Consider the following 13,721-nt stretch of genomic DNA (forward strand, 5'->3'; position numbering starts at 1 on the left):
TTTATTTATCTACACTTAACTAAAACTAAATAAACATTTTTGCTGTCGTGGCAGTTTGATTAATCAATTAATTAATTGTTGGAGTTGATGACAGTTTAGAGATGCCGCTTGCGCGGACATTATATAACTTAATCAACTTCTACTTAATTATTAAATACTTACACATTGTATGATTGTGTTTGTATGTGTGTTTGCTTGTTCTTTTTTTTTTTTTCGTTTTTCTTTGTATGCACTAATGTACATATGTATGTATGCATGTATGCATGTATGTATGAATGTATGAATGTATGTATGCATGTTTGTATGTACGTTGCATGTATATCTATATGTTGGTGTGAAAGAATGTTTGTATGTATGTATGTATGGATGGATGGATGGATGAATGTATGTATGTACGTATGTATGGATGTGCATCTGCGTTTGTGTCTATGCGCCTTTGAATGTATTCATACATTTTAATTCTATTAAAAGTTGCGTTTGTTGTTAGTCATTAAATTCTCTATATTATTATATAGAATATATATACTTATACGTATATATATATACACATAAATATTTAGATATGGCCACTACATTAGAGACCATCACTGGGGTTAATTTTTTCCTTTTTTTTTTTTAAATTTTATTTTGTTTCATTTTCTCTTTTATTTTATATTTAGTTCAGTTATGTTCTATAGAGCTGGAGGAAGGGTTAAAGTATACATTTTTTATTTATTTATTATAGGGATGATTTACATCTGGATTACGCATTAGCGCACTATTTTGATTGGCCGTCAATTGTTCGTGATTGCTTAGTATTTTCTCAGTTTCCTGACGGCTGTTGGCCATTATGCGACGTATTGTGGGTGCGCAGGGTGTACGTCAAAGTCGAGACTCCTGCGCATGTTCATGTCAAACTTGACTGTGTGCATTCATATGTAACGTTTCGGGATCATTGGGTGGTGTGTTCGCTGGTCCACCACCCGCACTAAGCTGACCTGTCGGATAGTACTGTAACGAGGCACAATTTAGGTACTGTTTCGGTGTTAGGATAGTTTGGAAAGCATTTCATAATTAACAATAATATGAAAAGCAACAAATAATCGCAATAGAAATAAATGCATAACAATTATATGTATAAAGCGTATTATAACGATCTGAAATTTCGTGATATGATGAAATTTATTCTAACATATTGCACAACGATCAACCTTCGACCTTCCCGAGTCTGATACATTTTTAATTAACATAATAAATACAGCGGTATTTTTTACAAGCTATCTGCGCGCTCTACTAGTCTACTAGTGTACTTCGAACTCGCTTTTAAGTGAAAACCTTTTATTTTTGTTTGAGAAAAACGATTTACTTTGTAAGCTAAATTTTTGTTAAAACAGTTATTGCCGAAATAAGTGTATACGCCCACATCGCCGACGTGACTAAGAGGCTGTGCTCGCAGTAGCGTTTCCAATAAAGCCGATGATACTTTGGGACTTTAATCTTTCAATTTATTTCTTTGGCTAAACTAATTGTTCTAATAATAACAATAACAATAACAGGAGAAAAATTAAGAATTAAGACAATTATAGTTAATTACGCTACATCTTTTCATCTATCGTCTGCATACATCTTTGCTTATCTTTGTCTTGAAATATCAAAAATTCGACCTTGGTCAGAACGCTTCTATGGGGAAGGTTTCGAAAAACTGATTTATAAATAGTCTTAACTTGACATCGTACATTTAATTAATGCTATCATTAATTTTTAACCATTGTGCATTATAAGATATAAGAAATAAGACAAACCAATTTTTTTTTTTTGTTAAAACGTTTATAAGGGAAGAGATTTCGATAAACAAAGTATGCCAAAATACTATAGTGTCAAGATATATATTAAAAATGATTAAATTATTTCTTTCGCTTGTAATGAAGGAATTGAAAAAGAGTCAATATACAGAATTCGCGATATTTGAAAGTTGTGAACTGTAGGTGGAACAAAAAAGAAAAATTACGCGGACTGACATCAGAGAGATAGATGAAGAGAAAGACAGATATGCTTAAATTAATTGAGAAAATGTTTCTGAGGTAAATAAATTACGGGTCTATTGTAAGCCGTGCTGGACATAGCATACAACCGCACAAACTTAATTTATTCTTAGGCGTAAACGCTATATATGTATATAATGTTGTCTTTTGAAATAACTTTATTTGAAATAAAATGGACTGATTCAGACTGCTATGAATAGCTGTATTCAAAATATTGATAGCGCGATAAATTGAGCATTTGAGTTCTGTGTTTTCTTTGCAAAAGATTATAGGCAATAGTTGACGATATGTTCTTGCTATTTTTCTCGTGCGAATTAGATTCGAAGGTGCAGAGTCAAAAGGATGTTGGCTGTTGAAAATGATTAGCTATTAATAGTTGGATTTTGTACACATCGATTAAGGCACAACACCCACTTTTAATAAAGTTGCGTCACTCAAATAAATCTCGTATGTATTCTATTCAAATCTATTCAAATTAATCCATAAGCAAGGAAATTCTTCAAGTTTGTGTTGTAGTGTGCGTGATGCTGAATGAATTTCTTTGCCTTCTAATCCTAAAGCAAGTAAAGGCTCTTCGATCACAAAATTCTTCCAACATTAAATGCCTAAGAAGATTTGAACGCATTCAAATCAGTTTGGTGCGGGTCAAATAGTAGCAGAGGACATTACCTTTTGGACACAGAACGATCATAGGCTCTTTCTTTTTTCCTCTACTAGTATATGTATGTATTAGTAGCATACATATCTTCGTATATGCGATTAGGTTACAATTTCTCATATGATGTTTGCAAACACTTTGCCGCGTGCACACAAGGCTGTATTAACAATTCGTTAGGTCTTCTTTTTGAGTGTTCTGTGGTACATTGATTTGATTACAAATTGTTTCGTATGCAAAATAAAGCTAACGGTCGCATGAACGACTTTTTCAGTGCGATACACTAAACTTATAAAGGAAACGTCACAATTCATGAGGCCAGCACACTTAATGTGTTGAAAATTTATGCCCAACGGTAGCAATTGTAACTACAACTGCAACTACATTGCAACAGTTCGCTGGAAATCTCAATATTCATGATCGACGGCCTTTCGGTTGATATGAATCCATGAATAGATGTTTGTTCTTCATGTTCGCATTTAGGATTTTATGATTGTGAGCAACTGAGAACAGTTAAAACTGAATGGCTTATGGCTTTGGCTATTTTACATAAAACATACGTTCACCAGTTCAGAGCTATAAAGTGAAATAAACCAATTGGAATGCCAAATAGTAATGACTTATGTTAGGCATGAACACGAACGGATGAGTAAGCGTCTTACAATTATATCAATGATTATGTTATTTGCAAAATGTTTTCATATTTGAAAAATGTTTCCCTTTATCACAACAATCTCGACCTTGGATACATAAATTCAAGCGCTTTAAGTTAATAGGTAAAGGGTCCATTAAACAATTTGCACTTAATAAATGCAAGGACTTGAATGGGGTTGACTGCATATCAATCGTAACGTCCTTTAATTTGTTAATATTTTGATGTCTTCTATCGGAAGTTTTTCTTGATAAGGAACTTGCCTAGACAAAGAAAAACTAAAATAACCTCCTTCCGAAAAATTTAATTCATCGCGACAGAGTAATCCATTTAACGTATCCAAAAATATTAGTTATTGAATTGCTCAGGGCTTTTTGGTTTTATTTACAGATAAAGAAACGTGTACTTCTACGGATTAGTATGGAGGGTACTGTTCAAGCAGGGATTTACATATTTCGTATGAGAGGTGCCATCAATTTTTCTACCTTATACTAGTTGTGTAAGATTGCGCGGATGTATGCAACATCACGAAGGACTTGAGATAGACCCACCTTTTTTTGATAGCAAACGATGCGAAATCATTTTCTAAACTGATTGAAGCCTGTCTATCCCTCTGTTCATATGATATGTGTTTATATGCATTATAATGTTTAGCGTAGAGATCGAGATTTTTGAATTGAATTGCATCAGGCCGCAATTTACGATCACTTCACCAGCCATTGCATAAAAAAAACTTTTTGCCTTTAATATTTTTATTAAAAAAGAGTAATTTATTATGCTACGTAAACGGGAAAATTTTGTACTGCGTGGGAACATTTCTTGACCGACATTGTCCCATTTTTTGTATATCCTTTTATATAAGGGCATATATTATGACAAAGACATGTGAGAACTTGATCGAACTTGCACGACTGCATAACCTTTCAATTTATTTTTTTTTTTTCATATTTTTATTAAATTCAAACGCCATCCGTTAAAAATAGTATTGTTATCAGATGAGTTTTGTAATTCAGATGATTCTCTCTTCTCATCTTACTCTGGCTTACTGCTTGAGACTGAGAAGTTTACCGCGGTGTTAGATGTGCAAAGAACTCGTCCTTTTGTGACATTTTTTTTTTTGCCTTTTGATGGTCTAAGTTGCACTGATGAAGGGTAGCTGATGTGTTTCCATTCGGTCATTGGTGGTGCTTTTGATAATGAATTGAAAAATTCAAGATTTTCTGAATTCGTTAAAAGCGATTTCAAGCCGCCAAATACTGTTGCTGTGCATGAACTATCAGAGTAAAATTGAATTGTCGTTCACCGTGATATCAATTGAACACTTAATAATTTAAATATTTCCAACGATGTATTAAGTTTAGAGACGATAACAAGGCAATCGTAGAGAGCACTACGGCCTCTAAATTATATTGCTGTCTTAAAGGACGCTTCAATTCGAAAAGTTATAGAGATGTTTTCGTTTATTAGAAAACAAATTGGTGTCCGAGATGTTCGAGAGGCTTTATTAAAAATAAAAAAAGAAACATAGACATAGGTATATACAAAGTTTTGATTTTTCAAGCGGTCAAAATACGTGAAACTATTTATTTCATTTCGATTGTGTTCTTGCGCATTATCATTTAAAGGTAATCCGCATTGTAATTAATATCGTTCTCGATATAATATTTAGATTAGAGATGTGGGTAGTTATCCATGACGTTCTGTAAGATGGAAATCTTGTTACGAATCCAAGCTCGTTCCTCAAACAAATGAAGTAATTATCAGCGTCACAATGATAATGCAACAAATAAATAAAAAAGGAACTTATAACGTTAGGCGATTATGAAAAGGGGGGAAAGGTTACGGTAGTCCTTGTAACTGAGCAATTTATTAAATTTTTGTTTTATATTCGTACGTAATTGTTTACTTAACACTACAATTAAAATGCAATTATTCTGTGTCATATGTATGTTATTATACTTGCATAATTGTGGAGCAATGAATATAATAACATATAATAATTAGCGCTTATTCTTGCGCATACACCCCGTGCACACGCAATTGCATGCATTGCATTCTCGTCAATCGTCAATCGCGCTTAATATCAATCAAAGGTCGATGATATTCTTGCGTAGGCACAATTTATTAAATTTCATTATTTATTGTAGACACATCGTTAGCGATGGCATTGGAAATGTGAGTGCATGAGTATGTTTGCGAATTCATTATTATATCACTTCTTTTTTTTGTTTTTTTTTTTGTTGAATTGCAACAAAATCGAACAAAGGCTAATAATAATGATGACAATGATGATAATGATAATAATAATGATGATGATGATGATGATGATGATGATGTCACTTGAATCTGTGATATGATTACATGGCCAAAAATTTAAATGCGGCTTAGATAATTTAATAGATATAGGAGATGTTAGCTAATGCGGGTAATGAAGGGAATTTTCATTTAAACGCCATACGCTGTAACGTTAATTAAGTGTTTATTGTTATGATTTTTGCGCTATCTTTGGTTTTAAGCCGGTTGTTAAGCGGCAGGAAAAAGCGGAGTATGTTAATCGCTTTCGCTAAATTTCGAAAACGAATTAGAAAAAGATTGTTATCATCATCCTTATTATCATCGTCGTTATCATCGCCGTCATGATAATCAATATGTTGTTCTGTTCTTCTTTATTCCAGCCATCAGTAAAATTAATATGTACATCATGGACACAGATGATTGTGTGACACAATTTAGTTCTTCTTTTAATGAAAACCTCATCAACTACAAAGTACTATGAAACTTACACACACGTTCGCTCACTCGCTCACTCGCTCACTCACTCACTCACTCAGTCACTCACTCATTCACCAACTCACTGACTGATTGACATGTATGCATATATTAAACAAAAGAAAAAATGGAACAAAAAAAAAAAAAAAAAAAAAAAAAAATAGCAAAAGCTAAACCTAAATAGAAAGTAGAACATAAAACAATAATAACAATAAAAGCAATACCAGCAGTAAGCAGTAATAGTAGCAGAAGCAAACTTTAAAATTGAGAGAAAACTTACCCCGACACGTCCATTATCATATTCTCTGCTTGCTTGAATGGTCAATTTCGCTTTGGAATGCATGGCATCCGACAATGAGTTTCTTTGATGTACTGATGACGATGTTGAACTTAACATGGAACCGTTGGCTTTCGCCGCCGTTGATGATTTGCTGCGAAAGCAAAATTCTATAATGGCCACAAATACCGCCACCAATAGACCACCGATCAGTATGTAGAAAATGCCAGCTACATTGCTCAATGATAATTCATTGTGCGAAGTTTCCTGATTGTCCTTGTTGAGGTTGCATTCGGTTTTGTCATACCACCATTTATTGCGCAATTTTATCAGTTCACCGTTCTCCTTTAGCGACAGTACAGCCAAATTAATTGGATCTCTGTGCAAATGTGAAAATGTGTATATATACGGATAGTATAGTAAAGTACAGCGTATAAGAATGATATGAGTCGAGTAGTGGTGATTGTGATTGCGATTGTTTTAGTGGGGGCGATTGTGATGGCGATAGTAATACAAGAAAACCAAGTTGTTGTAGTATCAATAATGGTAGTTGTTGTTATTGTTAGCCGTTGCATACGAAAGCAAAAGAAGAAAGACGTAGTTTTAAATTAATACACATTCAGCAGACAGAGGCCCAGGTATAGACATAAGAACAAAGAGTTGCGTCGGGTGTTTGTGCATGATAGATAAATGGTTAGGTATGCGTTGAAAGTTGTCCATCATATTCGTTAGTTCGTTGGTTTGTTAAGCGTATATGCGAATACAAAGAGAGCCATGAATTTATGATGAATATGAAACAACAGCAAACAAAGTAGTTGTGGCAGTAGCAGTAGCAGTAGCAAAAGAAAAAGAAAAAAAAGATGAAAACAAAAACGGGTATTGTCGGGATAGATAAAAAGGGAGAATAACGTTTCAATTTTAATTGAGAGATATTTTCATTTTGTTTTTTTTCTTTTTTTTTTTTGTTTTATTTTTCTTGAAACGATATTCCAAAGTAATGTAACGAAATAAATTTATGCAACAACAAATATGTACTGTAATGAAGAAATTCCGTTGAAAGTTGGAAAATATGGATGAACGAAGAAATAAAAGCTCTGAACACAGTACAGAAAACGGGTGTTCGTCTGTTCAGATCAGATTTAATCACTTATTCCTATATGCATATATAGTATACATAGTATATATATATATATATATATATATATGTATATATATATATATGTATATATAGCTAACTTTGCTTGTGTATTGAATTTTCAATTATTTAACAAAAATTTGGTGATTAACATTTTAATTTTTCCTTAAATTTATCTGAGGTATTCAAAAGAAAAAGTAAGATCGAGTAGCAGTGCGGATAATAACAATAACGTAGTGCAATAGCAATATTATGTGTTGGCTTACTTGAGTGGAGAACCGATTGGCGTGGCAATGCCAAAGCCTTTCGTATCCAGGTTTCGGCCGACTTTCATGGTATCGCAGGGCTCTCGAGCGTTTACATATTCGTTCTTCGGTGATTCTACTAGCAAAGCATACTTTCCTTTTGATGTTCTGACGCGACGTATGCCTTCATCGTATGTGTTCACAAAAACATGCTTTCGTGAATTCATATATTCCCACATTTTGTTGTGTAAGCCGATTTGGGATCTCTGCAAATGGCAGAAGAAGAAAAAAAAATGCACACATATACAAGTATATTAACTATTTTTCATATTTCGGTACTCTTAGTTCTCTGAACGCAAGCATGCTTGTACACGCACGCACACACACACACACACACACACACACACACACACACACACGCACGCACACACACATACGCACATAAACAAACACGCAGCGAGAGAAAGAATGAGCGAAAGAAAGACAGGAAGAAAGAAAGAAAGGAAAATTGGGGTGGGCGTCACACACACAAACACAAACACACAAATCTTGTTTTGAACATGAGAATATGTTCATGAAGTTTTCTTCATATAAGTGCATGAATATAAAAGTTTGGTATATCGCTGCGAGTGTTTGCGTGTAAGTTCGTGCATACGAGTGGGTGAATATGATTGCCTATGTGTATGTGTGTATTAAAAGCTAAAACTTTGTACTTTTGCAGTTGTTGTTGCTGGTTGTTGTTTTTAAGTTGTTGAGCTTAAGTGAAGATGAACAGAACCAGCAGCAATAGCAAAAATCACAAATGCGGATTTTATTCAGTTTGATGGTCTTGGAAAAAAAAAAAAAAAAAAAAAAAAAAAATTAAAAAGAAATATGTGTAAAGAAGCCAAGCATTGCCAGAATATGTACGCAGACCGATGTTTTGACTCAGAAAACGTGAGAGACATAGGGTAGAGCAAGCATATTCAGTCATTCAATAGATATTAAAAGAAACTTTTTTCATTTCAAATATTTTCGTTTTACAGGCATTTGCTATTCAAGAATAATATTTCTTATATGTATGGGTACGTATGCACACTTCGCTGATACCTAAGCAACTAAGGTGAACTTTAGAAGAGATTTTTCTAAAGTAGTGTTAAAGGGATTTTAAGATTTTCCTTTTATTTTTTTTATTTTTTTTTAGGTTAATTTTTATATACGAGGTTTGTATGTTAAGTATTAGAGGTGACATTTTGATTAACGGCATATGTCGTTACATCGCTTTAATTTTTGAAAACATACCTTCATTTTCTATATGTACGATTGCTTGATGTGTCGGTTTTATGCGAAACGCATTTATGGGAAATTTTTTTTCGTGCGGTGCAAAGAGTTACTTGTCGTGCAACTCTCGTATGCTTCTTACATTCATAAGGATATTATTTATTACGTAACCTATAAAGAATGGTAGGTCGTCGTTGCACATTCACATTCCATTTCGTTGCAATAATCTAATTAAAAGATGAAAAAATGATGTAGCGCCTGAAAGCCGGCAACTATTTTGTTTCGAAAGTAGGTAAAAATGATCAAACAATTATATAACATTTTTTTGCAATATATACACTTATATATATATATATATATGTATAAATATATATATATATATATAAAATAATATATATATATATATATGTATGAATTTGCTTACTTTGGTAAATTTAAAATTTCGTAACTAAATCAATCGTTCCATTGCGAGTATGTGCTTATGTATGCTTGCATACATTTTTCCGTTGAAAATTCTTTGCAAAGAAAGGAACCTTTTAAAAATTCCATACGATTATAATAAATTTCGTGAGTATACAAACGAGCTTAAGAATTTCAACAAGAAAAACAGCACAAGAGCGTCAGCAGCAGGAGAGCAGCATTCACATACGCCAATTAATTATTCCCCATCTTTTAAGCCCACTTTTAGCTCATGTAATTTGTACGAACCGAAGCTGACGTGCCACTTTAAATGAGCATATACACGTCGAGGGTTGTTGCTTGGTTTGGCAAGCAAATTAAATCAAATTGATCTTTTCCATGCTTCTTTACACAAACAACATGTTAAATCAACCCCTTTCTTTTTTGAGTTAAGGTGCAGGCAACGTGTACGCGGATGTGATGTGTGCGTCTTTATTACTGTATTTTCATCAAAGAATGGATTAATTTCCTTTTTTCCGTTTGTTTTCATACACATTTTATATTGCGATGATGTTAATGCGATTCGTATGCAAACCAATTCAACTCATAAAGAAATTAGTAAATTATATCTAATGGAGAACAAGTCAATTGCCACAAGCGAATAGAGAATAATTAAAAGGAAGACATTTTCCAAGTCTATAAGAGTAAGCATATGAATTATTCGACGAAAGAACTTATATCAATTATAATAGACGAGAATGGACAATTATGTGATTAAAGTTTATAACGAAGTTTCCAATAGACGCACAAAGGCCTCATCTCTTTCAATAATTGGGATCAACAAATGCGATAAACTTCCCTTAACACTTAGCCAATAATTTAACATTAAATTAATTTTTAACTTAAAATTTGTATACAAGATCAATTGTAGGTTATATCGGCCTTTGCTAAAAATAAAACAAAATCCAATATTTATTATTATTATTATTATTAATTTCGTCAGAGAAATAATTTCAAAGACTAAGCTTCTTAAAAGCACTAGCATCGAAGGCTATCGGCTTTTATTAAAAAACTCTCTTGAGATTCGAACCCACGACCATTGACTTGCTAGTCGAGATTCCTCGCCTTTGGTTACTCAGGCGGATTAATCCAATATTTAATAATGTATTGAAAACAGATAAATGCGATATATGCTATTTATTATCATTATTGAGACCGGTTTTGCTACGACCCGAAAAATGATAGAATCAGGCCATCAGGCGAACTTGCTCATCCTTTGTTTTTTAATATCATGTTTACATAGCCTTATATTTATTGACCGGTTCGACTCGCAAAGGGTCAATATTTTTTTTTTCACCAATTGTAATTTAGTGCCTAATTAAGATCTTTTGCGTATGTCAAATGCACTTGATAGACAATTTCTCATATATCATTTCATTTAGATCTTTTTGAGAGAATAGGGATAGAGCGGAATGAGAAGATGTAAAAATCATAGTGTACTGAACAGCTGAACGTACGCGAAACATTTGCGAAGAACTCTTGACTTTTAATTCAATTAAAAACGAGATATACGAAAGTTAAAATTTAATCGGATCAACGTGCAGAATGAAATTTTATTTATAAAGATAATCCACTCAGTGTAAGGCTAGAATTGCCATCAAAAAGACGACGATGCAACGAAAAATAGTAATAAAAAAATTGTAAAAAAAATTTCCATTTTGTCGATATATGTATATATCTATTATTGCGCCCAATTTATTCTCATCGTATAACCGCGAAACTCAAGTCTTGTCTTCTCTTGTTAACAGTATGGCCCGTCGTAAGGAATTTATAGTGCACAACATCACGTTAATCGAAGAAGACGGTTAAAATTACATCGATTTTTAAGTGATTTCGGCTTGGTCTGTTCGGTCTTGGATTACCCTTTGGACGACATTCGCTCAATTGTTCGGCCGTTTCCGGATCCTATGTGTGGAATCAAGATTCCGTATGCATTTCATGGTCGATTGGTACTCGGATATGGTCTTCTGACAGATTTTAACCCCAAGCTCTTTTTCGAAGAAAGCAAATTTGGTACCAATCGCGATGTGACGTGTTTCAGGCCCAAAATATTTTTTAAAATATTGTTAATTGATCCGTTTAAAATGCTACCTGTGTCCAATTGTTAATCGAAGGTTTTTGAAAACTTTGATTAGTTTGACGGTCGTCCGGGACGCTCTTCATCTTAAACCTATTCTTGGCCTTTTTTGCGCTGTTTATGTCGCTCTTAAACATTTTTCGCATAAGAAATTTCATTTCGCAAACAAAACTTAATGGAACTGCTTTGCTCAACAAAATCGCACGTTGTAAAAATCGAAAAAAAAAAACATTCGTCTGCCGCAGTGCTACCAGTGCTGGTTTAGAAAAAAAAAAAATATTTCTGATATCACGATATCCCCGCACAATCTATCACGAATGTTGGTTGGTCAGAATATCATATGCCAAAAACACTAATTATAATTTACATTAATTACATTTTACTTATCACAAGTCAATAATATTGTATAAATTGGCGGAGGCAGAATATTTGAAATTAATTAGCCGATTATTGTTGTACAATTGTTGTTTTCTAAAGTGATCAGGTGGTACGGCCTAGTGGTAGCTACTTGAGTAAAGTTAATCCTTTACATACATTTTCTCAAATGTGAAAGACAATTGAACCTGTAGAAGATGAAGTAAGACATTTTTAATTGACAGTATATTTTCCGCATGCGTGGAAAAAGCATCTTCCTTGAAAAGGAAGACTAACGCCTTAAACGTAGTAAAAGTTTTGCAAAACGATTCAATTGACGATTTTACTTTATGACTATAGTTTCGAGAACAGTAAACAGTAAGCTTTGAGGATGACAAATATATATTGCATAGTTGAAAGTGTACAGGAATGCATACAATGTCCGTCAAAATCTTCATAAAAAAATGATAAAGAAAAGCTATGAAATGTATCTAAGACATCAACTAAGAAATAAAGAATTCTTTTGTCACACATGAGACCGACTGCCACTAGATCTGTGCTACATAATTACTTACACTATCTTCGAGCACAAAAACTTGTTTTTTATTTCACTGATTATATCTAAAAGCATGCATCGAAGACCATGCAATGCATATTTCTGAGTCGAGCTAAATGAAAATAGATTGGAGCGGTTTTCATTTAAAGACTATCTCAATTGTTGAATTATTGTTGAGACCATATTATGGGACAGCGGACAATAACTATCTCAATTTAATTTCAATGCGTAGACAAATCGCACAGTTCGAGTAGTTTAGTTTATTTAACTTCATGGATGGCTTTAGATCGTTGTCTCAAATGAATGTGATTGAATGTGTGCTGAGAGCTCATTGACGTTGAGACTAATTCTCCCGTCAAAATGACCCACTACCTTTCTTTTTATACTTTCGAATTCATTGTCTTTTATTAGCACGAGAATATTATGTGACGCATAATCTAACTTCATGGGACTTAGTTGATTCTCGGAACTGTAAATAAATTTTCGCATAACTAAACTTGTTGTTGATGGAGAAATTGAATTTCGATAAGTAATTTGACTAAATTAGAAGTCTAAGTAAAGTGTTCAATTTGCTGTACAATCACAATCGATTGTGACGAATTGCAAAATTTAAAAGAAATTAGAACAAATGCAACAAAATTGCTCGAAAACTAGTCGGGGAGCCTCTGTAAGTGGCATCAACACATTTGTATACAGTATAGAGCTGAAATTTGTTTTGATTTTGCATCAAAATTCACAAAATTCTTGTCAATTCTTCTTTTGACTTGTCTGTTGGTGGAGAAAAATAAAGCAAAGCACCCACGTTGATTAGATGTATTCTTAATGACACGGTACAATAAAAATATATATAAAAAAAAATAAATTAAATCCTTAATAAATATATTTCACCCTACTCAAGTCGTACTCTGCTATCGTGCTATATAGCTTGTAGAAATGTATATATAATGAACCGAATATGCTAGTATTAGGTGATGGGTGTCTCTTAGATTCGCATCAAAACGAATACAAGTTTCTCACGTATTTTTATCTTACTTTACAAAATCACTATACACTGTTGCGCTTCTGATTTATCAAAGTAACAGTAAGTGTCTGTGTGTATGAATAAGTTTACCTTGGACGTGTCCGAACAAGAGTATCATGCCTACAAGGTTGAAACATTGCGAAATATATATAAACTATCAACCGAAACACACAAACACAGACACACGCACACACACACACACACACACACACACACACACACACACACACACACACACAC

At 33.3% G+C, this 13,721-nt stretch overlaps 1 protein-coding gene across 2 annotated transcripts in view; it reads right to left on the reverse strand.

Annotated features, from left to right (window-relative positions):
- Nucleotides 1-368: 368 nt before the first annotated feature.
- LOC119645142 (glutamate receptor 1) overlaps nt 369-13,721 on the reverse strand; it is a 67,010-nt gene continuing 53,657 nt past the window's right edge. The window contains exons 13-15 of one of the 2 annotated variants that reach the window (XM_038045094.1): nt 7,776-8,020; nt 6,378-6,753; nt 369-990 (exon numbers count right to left, since the gene is read on the reverse strand). In XM_038045094.1, the coding sequence (XP_037901022.1) occupies nt 892-990; nt 6,378-6,753; nt 7,776-8,020 (720 nt within the window). In that variant the 3' untranslated portion in view covers nt 369-891. Of the gene's footprint in view, nt 1,015-6,377; nt 6,754-7,775; nt 8,021-13,721 lie in introns of both variants that reach the window. The other variant, XM_038045093.1, reaches the window with a different exon arrangement.

This window comes from Glossina fuscipes, unplaced genomic scaffold (assembly GCF_014805625.2).
Source record: "Glossina fuscipes isolate IAEA_lab_2018 unplaced genomic scaffold, Yale_Gfus_2 1, whole genome shotgun sequence".
NCBI classification, from domain to species: Eukaryota; Metazoa; Arthropoda; class Insecta; order Diptera; family Glossinidae; genus Glossina; species Glossina fuscipes.